The sequence below is a fragment of the Phaethon aethereus genome (genome assembly GCF_964289735.1).
Source record: "Phaethon aethereus genome assembly, chromosome: 1".
NCBI lineage: Eukaryota > Metazoa > Chordata > Aves > Phaethontiformes > Phaethontidae > Phaethon > Phaethon aethereus.
Genome location: NC_138575.1, coordinates 191,144,172 through 191,166,550, shown reverse-complemented (window position 1 = coordinate 191,166,550; position 22,379 = coordinate 191,144,172). Strand labels below are relative to the sequence as shown.

At 41.9% G+C, this 22,379-nt stretch overlaps 1 protein-coding gene across 1 annotated transcript; it reads right to left on the bottom strand.

Moving 5' to 3' along the window:
* Positions 1 to 1,716: 1,716 nt before the first annotated feature.
* On the bottom strand, positions 1,717 to 20,980 carry SETDB2 (SET domain bifurcated histone lysine methyltransferase 2; the record flags this gene model as incomplete). The annotated part of the gene is made up of 14 exons (XM_082001245.1): positions 1,717 to 1,834; positions 3,782 to 3,870; positions 5,059 to 5,390; positions 6,173 to 6,281; positions 7,270 to 7,354; positions 9,368 to 9,596; positions 10,004 to 10,173; positions 11,369 to 11,488; positions 13,351 to 13,917; positions 14,621 to 14,723; positions 16,055 to 16,120; positions 17,557 to 17,679; positions 20,081 to 20,140; positions 20,947 to 20,980. The coding sequence occupies 14 exons, from the start codon at positions 20,978 to 20,980 to the stop codon at positions 1,717 to 1,719; spliced, it is 2,205 nt and encodes a 734-aa protein (XP_081857371.1).
* Positions 20,981 to 22,379: the final 1,399 nt, after the last annotated feature.

The following is a 22,379-nucleotide window of genomic DNA, read 5'->3' as shown; positions in this document are numbered from 1 at the left end:
AACAGGAAATCCAATGACAAAAATCTCCTAAACGCCGAGCACACACCACCAGACAATTCTGCATGATCTGCCATGCATGGCTGCCCACAAATTCAGGAAGTGAAGTTAAGGTCAACTGCAGGACCAGCTTTAAATCCCCCTGTGACGGATGTGCTCGACTCGTTGACCAAACTAGTGATAGTTTGGTTGAGTCTCCAAAGGAGGCAAAGCCCTAGACCATAACCAGGCCAAAAACTTCTCTAGTTTCAACCTGTTCTCTGAACACCCTCACAGGAACAGGGTGACATGGTAAGCATCAGTGCACATGGGCTTGGAAACTGGAACACCAACCATGCGATTAACACATGAATAGCAGGTGGTTCTTCCAAGACTCATTTATCAAGAAACAAAGAAAGCTGTGGGTACAAGGAGTCTCATGCTTACCTTTTCCATCACAGGTAATTTGACTACAAGCCAACCACTTTATTCTGTAATTATGACAACCTGAGGGAGCTGCCTTTGAGCTCTCCCTGCTAAGCAGCTGGCTGCACAGCGGTGATCTCCCCTTGAGCTGGGACACCTCCCAAGGTTACTCCTCGAGGCTGGGAGACCCTTTACCAACTGCAGATCTTTGGTAAGTGACCAATATTGCATGTAACCTTGTATTATAGTGCACTAAGATTTTGTATTGGTAAGTTTGATTTTGTATCAGTAACTTTGAATCATTATTATATCCTCTGCAGTAAGTAACACAGTGAACCTTGCCATTGAACTTTGTTGAGTATCACCCTTACAACATCTTACTTCAGTAAAACCACTTTTGCCGATACATTTGGTGGCGGTTCCTCAAGCGGTCTAAATGGCCCATCCACACCACCACCTTCTTTGCACAAGGCTCCAACACATTCAAAAGCCACACACCTGCACACCCATCCCTTGCTCCATTTCAGAGCCTCCTCCCTGCATCTGCACTCAAGTGTCACCTAATGTAGCTTGTTTCTCTCTTACCAACAAACCACATGGCAAGGACTTCTGTGGCCCACCTGTCCCACACTATACAACATGGCACTGAAATGAGGCACACTGGATTTCGCAAGGATTTCTTTGTGTGTCACAAACATGGAGAGGGATGTGACACAAGAAAAAACAGTCATTTCTCTCCTGCAGCAGCAGGACTTGCCCAGCTTACTTTGTAGCATAAGCACAGCTCTGGAAAACTGTTCTGATTATCTCATCCCTGTCCAAGACTATCTGTTCCACTGGATCCATCAGGCCTAGCTATATTTTAATAATTCTCAGCCCCCAAAGAGACAGACTTGCATTCATAATGAGTGTCAGAAAACCAAGTTTTGCTAACTCAACATAGTGGAAGGGAACAGAAAACATCAACTCTTCATACTGCTCTTCATCAGTAATGTCTCTGCTGCAGATGACACAGAAGCATGAACTCTTCTAGTGAACTGTGAACTTTGCTTGCGATTGAAAAGGAGGGGGAAAGACTAGGAACGCAGAAATTACCTAGGAAAAGTTTGATGCCTGTTCTAGTGACAAGCAGTTCTAATTCTGCAAACTACAAAAGTGACATTTAAACATGAACTTAAAAAATGATCAGGTGAAAGGCATTTTACTTGAACGTAATTAGCACCACAGACTTAAGTGTACTGTTTGCTGTATAGTAGTCCCTTCCAGCACATAAATCTCCAGGTACATGATGTGTTGACAGTAGGAAACCTTTGCCTATAAGGTTTTTTTCCTGCACTTCTGAACTCCACACTGACAGGAAATCTCTGTCTCTGGCATGCTCCCAGCTTCATAACCATAATCCCACGTGAGTTCGGTTCCAGCTTTCACATGCCTAAGAAATAAAACACTTGGTCAATTCGTTTGAACTAAGTGAAACAGAACTGTGCTTACAATTTGTCACCAACGATGCACAGGCAAACCCCAAAACTGTAGGGGGCAGGGAGCATCATATAGGCAGCTTGTTGGGAGAGAACTGAGAGATAGAAGTAGTCTCTGGCACACGCATGCTGCTTTGCCTACCAGAGCTATGGAGAGTGAAAATAGCCACATCTAAGAGAAAAAAAATTATCAAGCAGTGCAATAGGGTCAGGGTCTAAACAACCTGCTCTAACTTTGAGGCAAATTCCAGGGGGGGGGGGAAATCAAACAAAAAAAAAAGGAAAAAACACATAAGCGAATATATCTAAATGACAACACAGTTCTGTTATTTTTACTATGTACAGTGCATCACTGAGGTTTGAACAGATCTCTAGATACACTGGTGATGAAGACTACCATCTTTGGTCCGGCAAGCTACATTTTAATGCAATTGTAGCACTACCTAGATGCACAAAGCCTAAGACACAGAATAAAACACACGCTCCTCATGAACCAGCTGCTCTGACAGTACATGAAAGAAGAAATTTCTAAGGTAGGAAATTCATTGCCCCAAAAGAATGCCAAATTAAATATCTGAGACTACGATGCTGAGGGACAACTGAGGGAAAATACAATAATATATGAGTATTACAAAGAAGAGAGGAATTCTCTGATATTTCTTACTGGATATGATATGAGGGGCATCCAGTGAATTACCAGGCAGCAGGCTGGGAACATATAAGCACTTCTCAAACAGCACATAATTGCAGCCTGGGACTTGCTGCCTTATGATGTTTTGGAGGCCAGAAATGTAAAACAAATAAAAAGGTGACTGGGCAAGTTCATGGAAGATACACAATTAAGCTCAATGATCCAGATGCAGTCCTTAATGTAGAAAAGTTGTAAAAGGGTGATTGCCAGAAAGCAGGAGGCCCAGCCAGGGGAACTCTCCTTCAACAATCTTCTTCCCTAAGTGTCTTCTGCTGACCACTATTACCTCTCTCCACTGGCTTCAGTCTCCACTACACACTTTACCGAGTACCTGAGCAAGAAAGACTTTAGCTAAAACAAAATCTTTTTTCTGACAATATTTCAAAACCTTGTCTTCACAGTTCTTAGAAGACCCCCTCACAGCGTGATCCACAGCATCCGTGTCAGTGTGGACCGGAGTTGCAAGGCTCCACAGAGGATCAGTGTTCCCTGGGGTTGGTTTGTCTGGAACGAATCCTCTCCTCTCTATTGTAAGTTCTCATCTAGAGCTCCCACTGTCACATGCATAAACTAGCTTCATTGATGCAACTAATCTTTCCCCTCCTGGGTTTAGCTGCTGTGTTCTTGTGTCTCACTGTTCCCCCACCAAGGGAAGACCCACATCTTCTGCTTTCAGAGGAAGTTTTCACTTCTGCATATCCTCACAGCCCCTCACCAGCACATGTTGGGCTACACAAAGTCCTGCTTCTCTTGGTAGCTGCAAGGAGAAGGCCTGGAGCCAGCTTGTTTGGTCCACAAAGTGTGTCAGCCCTAAGACCCTGTAGGGTCCAATCCTGCCCTATGGGACCCAGATCTGCTGGCCATTCCTTGAGTCACAACACTGGGATCAGTGAATCTTGGCTTTCAAAATAACCATGCTGAGTTAAACCTATTTTTCCACTGAAGATTATCACTGAAATGGACGCATCAAAATTAACCTTCCCCACTATACATTTCAGTGCAAAACTGAAGAAAAACTCATTAGTTATAATCAACAACTGTATTTCTTTAGTCTTCAGTGCACAATAAGAAGTCACCAATAAGAAGGTAGTTTTATGGTTTCCTGATCTAAGCATCTGCCTCCCCTTAGCATAATTATTTCCTAATAACTAAGCACTGCTTTTTCCCCTAGTGCCTTGAATGAACAACATTAAACTTCCAAAAAATTCACCTGTTTGTGAAGAATGCAACCCATGGGAAACTTCTGTTATGAGTCTCTACAAACACGCTCTGTGCAAAGAGATTCGGGCAGCAGCTGTGCTGTAAAACAGAACATTTGAATTAGAAACAGTGAAACACCTGATTGTTGGATGAAGAACCTATTTTGTGTCATGTATCTGTCACTAATAAAGGTAGTTTCTGCCTTCCCTTCTCCAGGCCACACAGAATGTCTATTACTCAATGTCATTGCCACTTATTTTTGCAGTAACTATGTCTCTTCAAAGTATTATTTCCATTATATTATGAAAGTACTTTTGCCTAGGACAACCAAGTTCTTTTAGCAAGCTGTCCTCCAGAAATTTATGGTGAGACTTCCTCTCAGATTCAGGATACACCACAAATAATCAGTATGCAACAGATGTATCTTGCTGTCAGCCAGGAGAGCAGTGCTAGGGAGCAAGCAGTAGATTAAATGACTGCATATGTTGGCAAAGAGATACGAGATGTGAAAGGTCACTCAGGTGCATGTCAGAACGCATGTATGTTCATGCATGCGGAAGAAAGGTTTCAGCAAGGTGCACTACTAATCTTAACACCATATTACCTCTGCAAGGAAGAATAGCTTACACATACGCAAACATTTTGCTGTAAGACACATATCCAGGCCAATGAAGAGAAATAGTTACTTGCACAGTACATGCAGACATATCTATGAACCATTCGTCTCAGTTGGAGGTACTTGGTAATTCATTACTATTTCTTAGCAAGTCAAAATTGAGACACTTACTTAGCAGGGATATACACCGTATGACAGACCACTTTCTGAACCTATGACTGAATGGTAGAGAAATTTCCTACAACATCACAACACTTATCCTAAATCGGCACAAGCTAGAATTTACAGTGGTTGGGGAGCAAAAAACGAGGCTGGGAGAAGGCTTATGGTTCATTAAAATGTGCCGTTTGCTCTCTGGACCACCAAAAAAGCCTGTTCAAAAATTAAGGAGAAAGATGTCACTCATTACTGGGGTATAGTTCACTCAGCAACCTAGTGGTGCCAAAAACTACAGCTAGTATGTAGCATGCATCATCTTATGGAGGCACTAACAGCTGGTGTGACCCACCCTGCTGTTCTGTCACTTCAGCATGCAGGGAGCACCACATAGCCTGCCTTGTCATGCAGCTACCACATATATGGTTTATGCACAAAAGCTTTCTAGCTTAAATAAATGATGTATTTGCATAAACTAAGACAACTAAGAGAACACATGCAACTTTTTTACTTACGTTAAGAAAACGACCCACATTTCCTTCTTTTGTGGCATCCAGTACATAAATATTTTCTTCATTAGCGTTCTTCACAAGCGTCCTGTCACCATCAGCCTCCTCACAAAAAGTGTCCTGTTTTGACTGCCTGCAATTTTCCTTTTTGCAGTCGTCTTGTTGTGGTACATTTTTGGATGGCCTCACAACACACATGTCATCCAGCACACCTGATTTGTCACAGTCAACACGCTGCAGAGCCAGACTCTTTCTTTTGCATTCTGTACTGTCTGCATCAGCAGACTCAGTCTGTTCAATTTCCATCAGATGTTCTTCCTTCTGCTGCTGAGTGGATTCTGTCAATGGACACATAAGTTATTTTTCAATGCCAGTTTAAGTCCAAAGCCTTTCCCTTGTTTGGCCCTGAACTCCTATCCACCCACCCTTTGTTCTCCAAAATGTATGCAGCTTCCTTGGTAGTCTAGAACAGAGACTGTCTTTTTTCCATGCTTCTCATCAATCCTCCTGCAACTTGTTTCCTGCTGTGGTGCCTAAAGCACTTGCTCAAGTTGCTAGGTGAGCGACCTAGTCTCTCATTCATCTCAAATCCCACTCCAGATTGATTTCTTCCACATAGCATTTTATCATCATTCTACATCTTAATTCTTGAGAGAATCACAAACTGTAATTCAGGCAGAAACAAGATGCACGTGCAAATAACATCAGCTTCACACTGCCTCTCCAGCTTGAGGTCCCCCCACCCCCACATTATATCCTGTTCAATTTTTATTGACTGGAACATGTATTGGGTGTGACACAGTAAGATTTGCGAGACTGACTTTCCCATTATTTCACTTTATTTGAGAAGCTGCTGTCAGGACTGTTCAACATGTCCCAGGATCGACTTTGCAGGCAAAAGACTGCCCTGTATCAGTTTATGCACTGTAATATGCAAGGCAGCAGTAATTTCTGTACTGCTGAGCTCTCTTAAGACAGCCTAAGCATTATGCAGACAACATCATTCTAGTCTGAAAATAGGCCTGCCCACATCCAAAGATCACTTTCTGCATTTTAAGTCTATCACCTGATGGGGCACACGTGTACTAAGAGTGCAGTATTTATAGATCTGCAAACCTACTTTCTTTTCCTTTCTTTGTTCCACTGGTTAGTTTTGTTTTGCTTGACTGATGAATCTGAGAGCTATTATCTTCATCTGAGCTGGCACTGTGCACCAGTGTATCAATTTCCTTTAAACAGAATAAAAGATAATGAAAAGACTGTGATGTATTGTTGCTGTATGCAACTCTGGGTCAACACAGGATAGCAAGTGGCTTTTAGGACTCTAGGGTTGATGTTTCAAACCTACTGTAATGCATGGCTATGGTTGGGTTTCAAAAGTTCATATATTTACTGCAATGCAACATTTACCTTAATTTCAAATTATCCTTCAGAATAACCTGGAAGGAACTCCCCACTCAATAAAACATTTAAGTAAGTGTCTAAGTCCCAACAATTTCACCAGAATTTAAACATGTTTGTGGAAGATGCTGAACCAAAGCCCAAACATGCTTTTTACATGGTTTCAATGAAATGAACAGATGTGGCAGTATCTCACATCCTCTCGCACCACAAAAAGGCAATTAATTATGGGAGCTCCAAACTGGACAGCACTGCCAAACGTTAGCATGAAAATCCTACGTGCATTTCTTAAGTGCAATGAAACCTACAGAGTAAGTTTACCCCAGTTTCCCTCCTTTGCACATATTTGCAGGCAACACTTCACACCCAGGTCAAATCAAATTCTCCCAACTGTGCCACTGCATGAGAAAATTGCATTCAACTCCTGAGATTTTCTTCCCTTGCTGCTATGTCATTCTTCGGGGAGACATCACAAAAATATTCTCTCTCTGACCCTGTAACCCTGCATTCAGTTACAACAGGAGGTGGAGGAGGAAAATGACTTCTGAAGACTCTCAAAGCTGGAGTGTAAGTGAAGGGTGGAGAAGGGAAGGCTGCAAGAGTAGTTAGCACTGGTCTCAGGGAACATGTGGAAGAACTGGTAATGGAGAAAGGATGGGGTATAGCTTCCAGCACATCAGCTTAGCTCAGCGTGACACAGTATCATGACGGAAGATCATTAGAACTATTTAAATGTTTAAGATGAAAAGGATAAAATTAACATACATATTCAGCACAGTGAAAAATGAATCCACTAAAGCCACTTGTAATTATTACCATTTTTAGCTGGCGATTATGAAAAACAACTGTTCTAGTTCCAGGACTTCTCGCAGTTGCAATACTTAAATTCCTTGGATGAACCCTGTACAGAAAAGTCACAAGGAAATTATAAAAGACAAAAAGATCCATAAGTAACTCTCACAACACACATTTATCTAACAGTCTCTAGTTCATAAAGAACAGCCTCACCCCAAGTTCTGTGACTATTTTGCCTTAAGAACTGAGCACTTAGGTTAGGTTATTTGTAAAAAAACCAGTTGTTCATACTTTTTTTGAGAGATCAGCAGCTGCTTTTACATCCTTTCCCAGTTCTCTTGCCAAGAAACAATGTCTGTTTTACTGTTATTATATCAGATCATCTCAAAATAAAGCACCTACAGATAGTTTTGCCCTTTTACTGCTACCACTTTCAACAGTTTTGGCAGTGCAGCTTTCAGACAGGAAAGCAAAGATGTTGCTGGGACAAGGGATAGAGAGAGAGACAAGAGGGGGAGACAGGCAATATATGGCAGATACAGAAAATACTCTCCCACAGAAGAACCTCACTCCTTCATGTCAGGAGAAGGTTGAGGAAGGATGGGAAGCAATATCTGGCACATACATTTAAAGCATCTAAAATTACATTCATTTGTATTACTTTCAGAGTGCAGCAGAAAACACCAGTTTCAAAACTAATATTACTATCTGTACAATGTCTAGCAATAAGTAACAGCTCTTATTCAAAAAAACTTGCAATGTAAAATTTATATGTGTTTTCTCGCCACAAAAAAACATCATGGTACTTCTTTGGACTACTATCAGTAGTACGGCAACAAATGCTACTCTTTAAAGCTTTCTTAAGATTTAAAGCCCCTTGTAAATGCAAAAGGTGCAGTAGCCACAACAAGTTATGACATTATTACATGATTACATTGTTTGTCCTTTTAAAGACAACCTGTTTGGGGTGAATGACATATAAAGCTGAGCACAGTGATGCCCTCCCAAAAGTTTCTCAGTTCAGCTGGACTGTAATTTCTTCAGAGGCAGAATAACAAAGTCTTTTTGTCTGTGCTCTGTGTGTGTGGGTTTTTTTTGTTTTTTTTTTAAACACAGCTCGCATGCAAAACATTTTTATTTTCAGGAAAGGAAATTGTTGAGATTTAAGGTAGCAGTGCATTAAACACAACTTTCGATCTGTGCTTCCGTGCAATTTTTAGTAATAGCACTTAGAAATAAAATCTGATTGCTGAGAATTATGTAATTTACAAAATTATTAATTAATTAGGTTTCCAAGATACTGAAATGCAAGTGAGAATATACTGGCAGGTATTTAAAAAAATTTCCATTTGCAATTTCATGGTGTTTCTCAAAAATCTACAATAATCTTCTACTATGAAATGAGCAAGAATTTGCAATCATTTATGCATAGCACAAAGAAAGTGTTTACAAAGTAGCATGGCAGGGCAAGGAATAAAGTTTAAGAAAACAAGTTCCTAAATGATTTCTGAAAAGTCTACAGCATGCTATTGACAAAGCCACCTGGTTATTTTGCAGGTATTTTATTTTAGGAATCCTGACAGGCTATGAGATCCTGACTGTAAAATGAAAACAGGACCACAGCTTTTGCGTAATTCACTGCAAAAGCGAGGTGTTGTCAGACTCCTAAAGGGAAAGGTTAAAACTCCTAGCAGGAAAGGTTATGTCACAAAGAACAAGAGGTTGAGAGACTGGGAGCAAAGGACAGGACCATTAGTGGCTAGTTTGTTATCAAACACTTCAGTGTCATCAAGTATCTTTAAGTCATTTTTCTCAAGTATCTTTTATGAATTCTTTCAAACTAGCATAATGATGAATGCCCTGAACAGATCAAGTACACCCAGGAGATGAACTGGATTTCTAGAAAATGCCAAGTGGTATACACTCTAAGTAAAATTAATATAAAGAAAAAACTGTCTCAGTAGAAGAAATAATCAGGAATTAATAAAAACGTTGAAAAAGAAAAAAACCCCACACCCTCCGCTGAGGCCATTCAGTTCTACTCTAAGTTTTACAAAGGACTTTCTAGAATAGCAGAATATTAGTTTTGTTATGCTTAAGTTTGCTTTGGTAAACTTACAGAGTTGATTCATCTTCATTATCCACTGTCTGAGACAAAGATTCCTGCTTCTCAAGAATGTTATTTTTGCCAGTCTGCACTAGTTCAATCACAGAGCCTGAACAATCAGTGTCAAGTTTTCTTTTTTTGGAAAAAAAGCCATGGCCTCTGTCACTCACAGCACTCTTCTCTTTTAGCTCCTGATCAGCATCTCCCAATACCTGAACTTCAGCTCTGCTCATTAATCTGCCTGAAAGAAACAGATCAATTTTTTTTTTTAATTGTTTGTTTGCTAAGGTCACACTTGCTATCGCAGCTCAAACTTACATTAAAAACAATACAAGAACATTATTTGACAAGCAAAATACAAATGCATTTATACTGAAGGAAAACTAGCCCTGGCACAGGATGCACAGACCTGTGAGGGAAAAATCAAGAGTCCGAGATGGGTTTTGCTCCAGAATGTTTTGATTGTTTCTCTGGCACCATCATATTGCAGAGTTCAAAGTTCTTCTGCCTGCTTGATCATCTTGCAAGTTAAGATCATTCTCTTCCAACCCCGTATTTCTCTGTTTGGTTCTCAAAAAAATTCCATGGCACAGGCCACAGGAGAGGGAGAATTACGCTATACATCTTCCACAGGTCAGCTTCTGTTACCTGAGTAAGTACAAACAAATGTCCCCTTGTCGATATCATCTAGGCAGCGGACGCCCCAGCCTTTCTTCTGTGTGTTGAACACTTGCAACCTGACTTGAATGCCATGCTGTACAACTCTGTTCTGACACATCATCTTGTCACACCTGCACAACACACTACACTCATAAATTCTGTCAAGAGGAAGCAAAACAAAACACAATATAAAAGAATGCATTAAGAAAACAAAGTTGTATTACACATTTTCCTCCTGAGCTTTAATAAGGCAGTTGACTGAAAAGATAGACCCTGTCTAAAACCGATTGTGCAGCAGCGCTCTGAAGCTCATTACTTTCTTTATTGCTGATTCATCAATTTTAAGTGTCAGCCAGATTTTGGTATAAGTAGACAAGAAAAATAAATGCTATCTTTTTATATTATAGGAGTAAATCACACAGAAGCAGAAATCCCTATGAAGCATCTCATTCTATGCTGGAACAGATTTTAGCAACGACAATCTGTCTGTCTGGACCTTACTGTCGCTGTCGTGGGTTTTAGGATTTAATGAAATACTTCAAAAAGAATTCACAATTGTGCTTTTTTTTGCATTTGTTTCTGGGTTCACTGGCTTCACTTCAACTAATTCTGCACGCCAACCATAAATTAACGTCATCCAGCAACAAAGGACTGAAAGGGTCTCCTTAAGCCTGTGGGTTCAGCCCTTGGCTATTGCAGAAAGCTACCTTGAACAATTCCTCTCCTGAACACCTGAGATTACGGGCACCTTCCCCAGGCCGCATATTAATCCATGGGAGCTGAATAAGAGAAAGGGCAAACACTTGCAGCACTAGGACGGCTTTGGAGACTCTCAGAAGAGTCACACATAATCAAGTCTGGCAACAGCAGCTGGCTGATACTTCTTTAGGAGTCTGGTCTTTTAGAGCGAATGGGTGGACAAGGATGGCTAATGCTTCCCACTTCTTTGGCTGATACATGCTGTGATGTTCTTCTGATAGGTCTCCTTCCCTTGTGGCAGGTTTCCTTCCCCTCTCCCTTTTCCCCTTGGCATGACTGAATAAACCAGCACACGGGGCCAGATATGGCCTGAGCACTGGACCAGCTGATACTATGTTACTCTTCACACTCTTCTTACACCTTGAACTAAGCTGTGAAAATTGTAGTATCTGCAGTGCAGAAGTGGTTTTCTCCTCCTATGACTCAAGTCGCATTACTTATTTTTTTATCATCCTGATCTGTCAGTAAGATTGTGACAAAAATGGAAGGTTTCAGTAATCCAAAAACTGCAGTTGTTTTAGTCCTGTAGCACACTACAGGAGTAAAGTAAGAGCATACGAATAAAATAACAGTTAATAGTTGGGTCTTTCTTACCCACTAGGAACAGGTCCCTCCAGTCTTTTGTAACTGTATCCACAGGATGTTTTACTACTTGGAGATAGAGAAATTTTACTACAGCCTCTTGCAGTTAGCTGTAGGCATGCACATTTTGACCTAAAAAATAACAGTAAAACATCTCAGAATGTATTTGGGGCAGTGTAAATTAAACATAAATCTAGATAATGTAAAATGTACTTGCCTGTACATACACACACTTCTATATATACCTATTTTCTCTCTTCCCTTGCATCCCCTTTTACTCCACAAAGCCATTTCAGGCACCCTGCCCTTCTCTTTGTCTCTTGCCTGGCTAGGTGTGCTTTACAGTAAATCATGTTCTCTCCACTCCAACCCCATTCTTCTGCCAAGCTCTGTAAAAGGCACATGCAAACAGCTGAAGTACAACAGAAATTTATTATAAACAGGACACTGTCAAATGGATTGAATGAATGAATGAAAATCATCTGTTCTGGCATAGCATCCGAGCCTGTTAGCCACTACTTCATTACCGTCCTTCCACCATAGCCCCCAGGAAGTAAAGAATTTCAAACTGGGGAGTGGAAAACTGAAGCAGTAACACTAGTATTCACCATCTTCTACCACGACAATGCCAAAGACGCACAGTGCATGTACCCAGAGCAACAGACCAAATCCTGAACCCCAAAACCACACACCAAAAGCATCTCAACTCAGGGGAGTTCAGTGCAAAGACGCAGCATGCTATGTGCTTGCTGTTCCCTACCGAAACTAAATAACTTTAATTACTGAAGCTTCATTATACTACACTGATTTCAAGCTTTTGTTGGGTCATAGGCAATACAAAATGGATTCAACACCAAATAACACCTACAGGGAGAGATCAGGTCAAAGACAAACACCCTTCAAGAAAGCAGACAAAATCATCACCAAACTCACATATGTTAACTGTTGCTAGTTCCCACACAGTGGTAAGTAGCCTAGAGTTACTGAGCCTTAGAAAAAGACACCAATGAGCAACACCATTTGAACTGCCTAGAACATAAACTTGTTCTGTGACCACAGGGTTCCATAGTTTCTGTTCAGACAAGGGGAAGGATGGGATCATAGAATCATGGAATAGTTTGGGTTGGAAGGGACCTTCAAAGGTCATCTAGTCCAATCCCCCACAATGACCAGTGACATCTTCAACTAGATCAGGTTGCTCAGAGCATCATCCAACCTGACCTTGAGTGTCTCCAGGGATGGGGCATCTACGTCTCTGGGCAACCTGTGCCAGTGTTTCACCACCCTCATTGTGAAACATTTCTTCCTTATATCTAGTCTGAATCTACCCTCTTTTAGTTTAAAACCATTACCCCTTGTCCTATTGCAACAGGCCCTGCTAAAAGATCTGCCCCCATCTTTCTTATAAGCCCCCTTTAAGTACTGAAAGGCTGCAATAAGGGATGTAGGGGTTGTCAGTGTGGGTGTTTCTTCCTCTGCCCTCAGTAACCGTCTAAGTTCCAAATGAACTGATCTCTCCAGGTTGTCCCATCCCATGTCTAGGATACCATCCCACAGCAAGAGCTGCAGCAGTAGTTGTCACACAGAATCGTCCCCTGCCTGCCAGGAAAACGAGCCTTCCTCTGCTGGCACAAGACTCTCCTTTCCCCACTCCTTTCCCAGAGCTGAGAGATCTGCTTGCCAGCTCCACCTGGAAGAGAAGCACTGCCAATGTGGGGAGAAAAGGAAAGGAACACAGTAATCCACCTCTTGATTGCTTCCTTCCCTACAACAGAGGCTGTACGGGTAGGAGCACGCAGGTTCTGGAGAAGACAAAGACACAGTGTTTTCAGTCAACACAGAGCATGGCACAAGACAACTACCACAGATATTCCAGCAGTGTTGGTACTTCCTTATTTGGCACCGTTTGGTACTGCGCACCTTCACACTTACACCACCACCCTACTATTGAGGCATCATGTGTCACTTGTCTGGGATTAGATTTTTCTACATACCTATCAATGCAACCATCGGTGCAGTCACACGAATCAAGAAACATGCTGGAGAAATTGTTGAGATAATATCCACGTGGCCACGATGACCTCCGATATTTGAAATAAGGTAATCTTGCGCAGTCAAGATCATTACAGAAGGAAATGGGCACAGACTCGACTCCATTGCTAATATCAAAATCAAACACAAGGGGTTTGGGATTTACGGTGTTCCTGCCCAACAGTACATAGGTGTTGAAGGAGAAGTGATCAACAAATAAGAAATTGCACTCTGTTTCAAACAAATAATTTTGCACGTCTTGAAAGCTTCTCAGACTTCGACCGCAAGGAGCTTTATAATTCACATCCAGTGATTTCGAAAGGCAGTCTGCTTTTGCATGGCGTCTTTGAAAGTGAAACAGGATTGGTATCTTAAGAGGATTTTCACCCTTGTAGGAGCCCGCTGCTCTGTTGGCAAGACATGCGCTAGAGCATGTGTGATTCTGATACTGCAGGTTTAAAGGTAAATCTTGAATTTTACTAGATGCTTCTTTACTCCCTGAACCTGTTTTTTCTATCTCCTCCTTTTTGCTATTTGGAATAAAAAAGAAGAAAAAAAAAAAAGGAAAAAAGTAGCATTTTAGACAACCAGTAAAACACTCAGTTTTTTAGTGGTTCAATACTATTAGCACAGAAAAGAAACAGCCCATTCCTAGAAGGCCAACGGTTTCACTGAATCATGGTTTGCGTTGTGTTATTGTCCTAACGTCATATGAAGACATATTCAGTGGCATTAAAAAGAAAAAGGCAACAGCTTCTTCCCAGAAAGAACCTGCACACTAAAACACAGAAAGGACATTAAAAAAAAAAAAAAAGAAGAAAGGAACGATATCTTTACCCCTATCTTCCAAATCAGTACCTGAGGCTACATACAGAGAGACTAAGCCATGTGCCTGACCACCTCCACAGTCTGTGAAAGTCTGAGAACTGAACTCAAAAATTGTTAAGTCCTAACCCTGATAATCCTGGTAATACTCATGGATCTTTATTCACAACCTAATGTCCTGTTTTATTCTGCAATGTTCTCACAGGGTAAATTAGACAAGTCTACTCAAAACCTCAGGTTTTCCGTGTAGGCCAAGTTAAAAATATTTTCACTTTGAAAACTGGCAGGATTCAAAACTGGGTTTAAAACACTGAATTTAGAAATTCAAGAGAGAGATTACAATCTCTCACAAATGCACTAAAGAATACGTCAAATAAGGAACTGGAATAAACTATTAAAAACACTGACCTGTGAGAACCTTCTACAGAGTCTTCAGTGTCATCACCTGTAAGAAGATGCTGCAATTTGGGCTTTGTTTCCTGTATGCCATCTCCATCAAACACATCACTTACTGAAAAAATTTGAAATCAAGCAAAAACTTCAACAATCACCTTTCAATTTATAATTGAACTTACTTTAGTTACTAAAGATATAATTGCGAAAGTACGTTAAAAACAATGCATTGCTATGAACTACAGTTAACAAAAAGCAGCTAACTTCCTTAAAAAAGGAAGCTGCTGCTTCTAACTCATACAAGTGTAAGTCATGTGTTTGCATATAGGTGAGCAAGTGAGCAACTAGCTGACACGACACACACTCTCACACCTTCTCTCCTGCTCCTCCGCTCTCTCCTTCCCTTTTCCCAAAGGGGTAAAACTTAGGTGTGCATTGACAAAGTTGAGGCAGAAATGCATCATGAAGATTTACCGTTTTTCATAGACCACCAGGTGATTTGCACATTAAAGTCTTCCATGTAGCTTTCAAAGTGCATGGACACAACACACATGTAAAAAACATATACAGATTTCTCTCCATTATTTGAGGTAAAAGGATGCCAGGGTATTACAGTTAGTGGAGCCATGCACAAGATGGGGTTTCTGGGGTCTCGGAAAGCTGGGTAGAATTCGGGTTGTATTTCCTCCTCGCACATAGAAAAAGATTGCCTCATTTGCCAGGAATTAGGGATATGTCAGAGGTGGGGGTAAATCCTGCCTTTGGTTGTGGATGGCTGTATCTGGGTAGGATCTGGGCAGTTTCTGCAGCACTAAACCCTAATTCTTTTCTTTCTGGAAGCATGCGGAGGTGCAGTCAAACTCCCCTATAGTAGCAACACACACAAGTACCATTTTTAAGCCACTTACTCCTTTATACAGAAATTATTTCCCTTTTTTCCCCCCTTCTGCATTAATCGTCTTGTCAAGATCTGTTTATTCTAAACCATACGTCCTGCAGCCTAAAACCCAGCCTCTCCTATAGGAAGATCCCGAGCAGCGTACGGGAGAGCTCAGTGCATATACACTATACCTATATATATATAAAAAAAAATATATAACGAGATATATATATATAAAGATAAATAGGTAATATTGCTGAAAATGCCAGTAGCAATTATTCAGGTTTCTGCTTGCAGCCAGCTTGGGTTCATTAGGGCTTACTAGTTCAAACTCTCTTCACTTGGTACAAGCCATATACACATACACACAGCCCACAAAAGTATAAACCCAGGCGAGAGTCCAGAGTCCAATACCTGAAGAAACTAATAATTACATTTTTTCCCTTGTAATGCTAACAGGCTTCTCAGGTCTATTTTTATGATTTCAACGAAGGGAAATAAGCTCCTGGCGAGTAAAACAAGACAAATTAAATCCAGATACCAAATAAGTACAATTGAGATGCACATACCATTTGTCAAAGTTAAGAGATCACCTAGATTAGCTTCATTCACCAGTGCCCAAGCCTGCCAGCATTCTATGCAAAAAACAAAACAAAACAAATACAAAGTGTAATTTAAGTAATGGTAATGGGACAATGATAACAGCAAAACCAAGGTACAAGTCCTCCAGAGACACTTCTTTCCTCACTGTGCTAATCCAGAGCATTGCCAGACTGATACTATTAGCACCTTTTTCACCACAGTCCTTAATAGACACATCTACAAATTACAATAAAATTACAGCTCACACTAGTAGTTGTGAATTGGCACCAAATATCCTCCAGCTTTTGGAAAGCTGCTGGAATGTTTCCAAACACACATAACCCAGTAGCCTCCAGTGGCAGTAATATACCTAAACACAATTTAGTGTAAGTTTCTCTCTTTACTTTGTCATCAAACTAGTCATCTTCCTGCTAGGAAAGGCTTGATCTTGGCAGACTGAATTAATGCTACTCATAAATTGGTGGAAATGGCCTTCAGGTGGTAAGAACAGAAATAAGACACCAGTTCTGTCTTAAGCTCTTGCCCCATGCAATAAATATTACAAGGTGGCAGACAAGTGTCAGCAAAATCCATGTTAGTATTTTAGTTCGAAATCTTTACAGAACAAAACATAGAAAAATTCAAATTTAACTATGTCACAGATTCATTGCATCATCTGTTCACTGCGTCAATTCAAGTTCAACTTTTATCTATGCACTGCTGTAATATTTTGTCATAAAGATGTGGGAGCTCAAGCACACAAAAAATTGTGCTACCAATTTAGAGCAAGCAGTACAATGTAGAGGGTGTGGCTATACCAGTTTAAAAGCATCTGACACTACTGCACATTTTCCTGCAAAAAAGAAAAAAAAAAGCAGTAAAATCCACAGATTACATTTACATGGGTGACTTAATAAAAAAAGCAATCTTTATGAATTAAATAAACCAGTAAAAAGAAACCTGTGTACTGCTCCAAGCTTATCAGACTTCTAATTTGATGTAGATAAAGGAAACTTATTTCCATGAAAATCAGGAACAATCTTAAATGTATTGCTGTCACATTTTTTTCTAATGTTTCAAGTTATAATGGTGTCTCTGATGTGAAATAATAGTTATATGATTATAATCCCACCCCAAAACCATTCAGTTCACCAAGATCAGCATGAAAGGCTAAAATTTCTGATGATAAACAAAACACAAGGCACTGCAGATATTTCTTTACTTCTCAAGAATAAACATTTCAGTTCCATGTGCTTAAGAGCCACACATTTGAAAAAAATATACAGGCAAATTGTGAAAATGGCAAAATGCACCTGAAATAATTAGTTTTTTTTTTAAAGAGCAGATGTATTTTTTAAAGTGCTTAAAAACGCCAACTTCTAAGTAATTTAAATTCAGCAATATTTGAATTGTGGCAGATACACAGCCCTACACAAAGCAGGCCACAGCTCCCCCGCTGTCCAGCTTAACCGTTACAAGGATTTCAAACCTTCGTTTGTGGCAGTTCCATTCTTGATCTTTTGCTTTAGCAACAGCAGCACATTTTGCACCTGCTCAAATATGATGTCCACTCTTCTACCTCCCAACTGTGTCCAAAACGTCTTCAAATCACCTGAAATGCAAGTTTCCATTTACAAGTCTGTAGAGCTCCCAAGAAGTGTAAGAACAGAAGTAGCTCCTAGTGGACTTTCCAAAGACTCCCACTCATTTCCTTGGGAGGCACTTCTGAAAAACCAGCTGGGACAGTTGTCTTCTTTTGTAGGCTTAAACCTTCAGGTCTATTCCTAAACCTAATCATGAGAGTGAAACAGAAGTTGAGTGACCAACTGGAGTGGCTTCTGATGGTCCATGATGCTCCTTCAAGTAACTTTTCAAGCATGTCTACAAAGTGTGCTGTGGAAGCCTTTCTCCAAACACCAGCAAATTAGTCCCACAATAACTTAATCATCACTGAAACTTGTAGAAGTGACACAGGAGAATATTTACAACTGAATGAACTGAACATGTTATGAAACAAAAGACTGAACAGGTTATGAAACAACAACAAAAAAAAAAAAAAAGGAAATTTTTTAATATCTGTAATCTCCCTTAGCTACACAAGCTGACTATCCTGTCCCACCAATATTTTTGGTATGTTTTCTAGGTAAAAAGTGTTCAAAATATTTTCATATAAAAGCAATTTGACAAATTTTGTTCATCAAGTGATATCAGTTGCAATAATTAATGCACTCCTTATATTGTGCCTCCTTCCTCCACTAGAAATATTTATAAAGAACATTTTGTTTAAAGAAATGTTTTTTAAGCTACTGGTTCAGAACCCCTTCTCTTCCAAGTGTATGTAACTTTGAAGTACTAAGCCCATTCATGAAAGCTCTTGTTAAACCATTAGCAGTGCATCTTTGGCCAGGACTCTGAAAAGTGAATATGGTTCAGTGTGTCAACAGATAATACCAGAGGAGAACAGGCTCTCTCTCACGATTAATGTTTCTCTTCATCAATGATCAAGCACCAAAGAATAAGTAAATCTGTTTTCCTACTCCATTTCTAGAGGTAAAGTCTACTGTCACCATATTAGGTTTATATTCCGCTTTCAGACATTAAATCTTGGGTTGGCAAATGTGCTCTAGCAACAACTCTCCAGCAGTCATTAAATACTTTTTTTTTTTTTTTTTTTTTTTTACGAGCCTTACAAGAACGCAGTATTTCCTTAATTTTTTCCTTAGCAGAGAATTACTTCTGTTGCCCAAGATAACAGAAGCTAAGTAATGCTATGGCAGTACAGAGCCTATGGTTACTCTCAAATATGTCAGGACAGTAGTGAAGAAAGTAACAACTTTTTGTCACCACAGCACCAGCTGCTAAGAAGCATAATATTTAATATCAACAGGCAATGTTGAAAGTACTTCATCTTCTAAAATAACTGATTTGGCACTAACTCTCAACATCATTTCATGAACTTTTATATTCACAGAAGTGGAAAGGTCAAAGTCCTGTTACAAAAAGTTCCCACAACACTCTTGGAAACCTACACCATTGCTCCAAGAGACATCTGCCCTGGGCCATTCCCACCCTTTTGCTGTGCATGACAGTATTACAAATCTAAAATACCGAGAAATAAGTATATTTAATATCTGCATTTAAAAATATACATTCAGAAATTCTAGTAAGAAGTTCCACCACTGCAGATTAAAACTGCTGGCCTTATTTCTTACCTGTTTTCAGACATGTCAAAACATTTACTAAGTCTGGATAGCACTGGTAGATAGATTACTTCAGAGGACGGGTGACAGAACACAGTTTTTCACTTCTGGGTCATCAGTTACAATCTTGCATAGACCAAAAGGAAATAAAACATATAGTACTGCATGTGGTGCTCAAACCACTCACCTTGGAAACGCTTCCCCCATTCTCATGCTGGAGTGCCCTGAAACTTCACACGAAAAACTTGGTTTTGCACGGAGAAGTAAAGATTGCATATGAAATTCATAGTATAATTTTCATTTCAAAAAAGACAGGTATCTACATCGTTAATCTCTTCTCCAGTGTTAATGCTGCTATTGTCAACCCCAGCCAGGAGGACAGGGAATGAACAGACACAGGATGCATCTACCTTGTCAGCATTTAAAATGATCTCACCAGCTGATGACTCAGGGTGTGGACTGGCATCTGGTGGCAATAGTTTAAACCCGGCGGGGGCCATTACCTCTGGACAGATTTTTTTTTCCCTCTACAGGAGCCCTGTGGCCATATATCTCTCTTTTCAGCATTGTGCAGGGGAATGATGCTAGAGCAAGAAACAAGCAGACAAGGCCAGGGCTAATTATGCCAGCTACCGGAAAAAGCACTTGGGTGCGTGTTTCCTGTAAAGAATCTGTAGTGCGGCTGACTAACGTCTTACACATACACCATAAAAGACAAAACTGTTGTCTTCCAGTTATTGTTTTTCACACCAGAAGTGGTACCAAATATATACTACCACTACCCTTTCCCTCCATAAATACAAATTATATTACCTTCAATCCTCTCCTCTCCGGAACTGGTAAGGTTCTCCATTTTAAAGCAGTCACACATCACTGCAAGGGGTACAGAATGGACAAGTAAGAAAGGGATCAGGTGGGAAATTAAAATGGTTGTAGCTACTTAGTTTTTAAAAATTTATACAAGTAAATACTACAGCAGTATCAGTGGGAACATTGCCTAAGAAAGCGTTGCAGTGAAATAGTCATCCCATTTTCAAATAGTCATCCCATGTCTTGTCAAGACCTAGCTGAAGAACACTCAAATGAAACAAGCTGTGCAAGGAAATTTTTTTTTTTTTTTACATAGATCATTTCTTATTATCCTTCAAGCATGAAGCTGTCACGAGATGACCCATATTTTCCAGCATATTCAGCTGAGCCTACATAATCCCCACTTCCTATTAGCTCACATTTCTCTCTTTTTTTTTTTTTTAAAGTAAGTCTGTCAGTACAGCAGTACTGCAATTAAACTAATTTATTTAGGAAAAAATTAAGGCTTTTTTAGGTGAAAAAATTACTGAATCCGTTTTTCCACAGACGCAAGATAAAGCAAGGTATCTCCGCTGTAATAACACTAAGGAGAAGTAAGGCAGCATTCTTTGACCACACTGAAAATACCAAATTTCTTACTATCACCACTCACAACACAGAGAGCATGAAACATACCTTACTTATAAGTTAGCTACCTAAACTTTTCTATGCTATAACTGAAAAAACATTTCCATTCATTCTGGCACAGAAATTGCATTTGGTTGATTGGGAAAAGCAGTTAAGTGAAGCCTGTTGATTCCTAGAAAAGTTTCACACAAGATCTGCCTAATGACTGCTTAAAACATTATTGTATTTTTTTTAAGGCTTACTTCTTTTCTCTTCCATCTTCTGGGGTGGCTGCATGGAGGGCTGTTAGACGTGTTGGGGTATCGCCAGCACAGAGCCAAGCCCAGCTCAGGTAGGAGAGCAGTGCGTTGATCTCGCTGTCCTCCAACACCGCTGCAGGGTCAGCGCCAGGGGCCTGCGGACATGAGCCGGGCTGCCTGTCAGGCTGGGAGTGCTGCGCCAGCGCTTGCCAAGGGCTGACATGGGGTGAAACTCTCATGGGGGTGAGCCTGTGGCAGGGGAAAACCTCTCGTGGGGGCAAACCTGTGGCGGGGGAGAACCTCTTGTGTGGGCGAGCCTGTGGTGGGAGCCAGCCTCTGGTCAGGGGCCACCCTGGGCTGGCCCTGGGACACTCATACACCACTTGAGACCTCGCCCCAGCACCTTGCACCCTCCTCTGGCCAAGGTCTCTCAGCTCATCTGGGGATGAAGGAGAGAAAAGCATTAAAGTTTGCGGCGCCCAAACAAGGACACGCCGCCGCGATGAGACGCACGGGTTACCCAGACTTCCCTACTTCAGGCAGGCGTTCCCTGGGGTGTGGGGAGCAATGGGCTGCGGCCCGAGGGAGGCCGGGCCGATCCCCCCGCCAGGTGACGAGCCCCACAAGGCCCCACCGGAGCTTTGCTGAGGGACGGCGCGGCCCCGACGGAGCCAAGGACAGACTCCGGCCTGCCGCCCTCCTCCTCGTTCGCCACCGCCCCCGAGCCCGCCGCTGCTTAACGGTTACCTGCCGGCGGCACACGGCCAGGCCGAGCCGCGCTCCCCCCCACCGGAGCACGCTCCGCTGCCGGCAGCGCGCACGGCACCGGCGCCGCCCGCTAGGGGGCGCCGCTCCGCCAGGGAGGCCCTACCGCCCGCCCCCTCGCCCATGCGCCCCCACCAGTGAGGCCATCGCCCCGACCTCACGGCGCGCACTGCGTGTGCGCACTAAGGCCACACCGTCCCCTCTTCCGGGCTGGGGCGAGGGCGCACACGCGGAGTCCGTAGCCCCACCCCCTCCCGCGCGGCGCAGGGTGGGATAAGCAAGTCTTTGATGATTGATTGGACACCGAACCTTCCGGGTTACAGCTTTCCGCCAAGCGTCTCTCTCTACTACGCATGCGCAAGGCGGGGCCGGGCCGCACGAGCAAATGGTGGTGCGCAGGAGGTGGGCCGTGACGTACGGACGCGCGCCTTTCTTTGCTGCTATTGGCTGCCGCGGGGGGAGGGGGCGCCGGTGCGCGCGGCGCTGGCCAATGAGGCGGTCCTGGACGGGGAAGCGGGGGGGCGTTTGGCCGCGGAGGGCCAGCGGAGGCGGGGGGCGGGGGAAGAGCTGAGAGACAGGAGCTGCGTCCGCCATCTTGGGGCGGGGTGAGCGGGGGGCGGGGTCGTACCTGGTGTGGGGGCGGGGTGGTGCCAATTGGGGGTGGTGGGGCG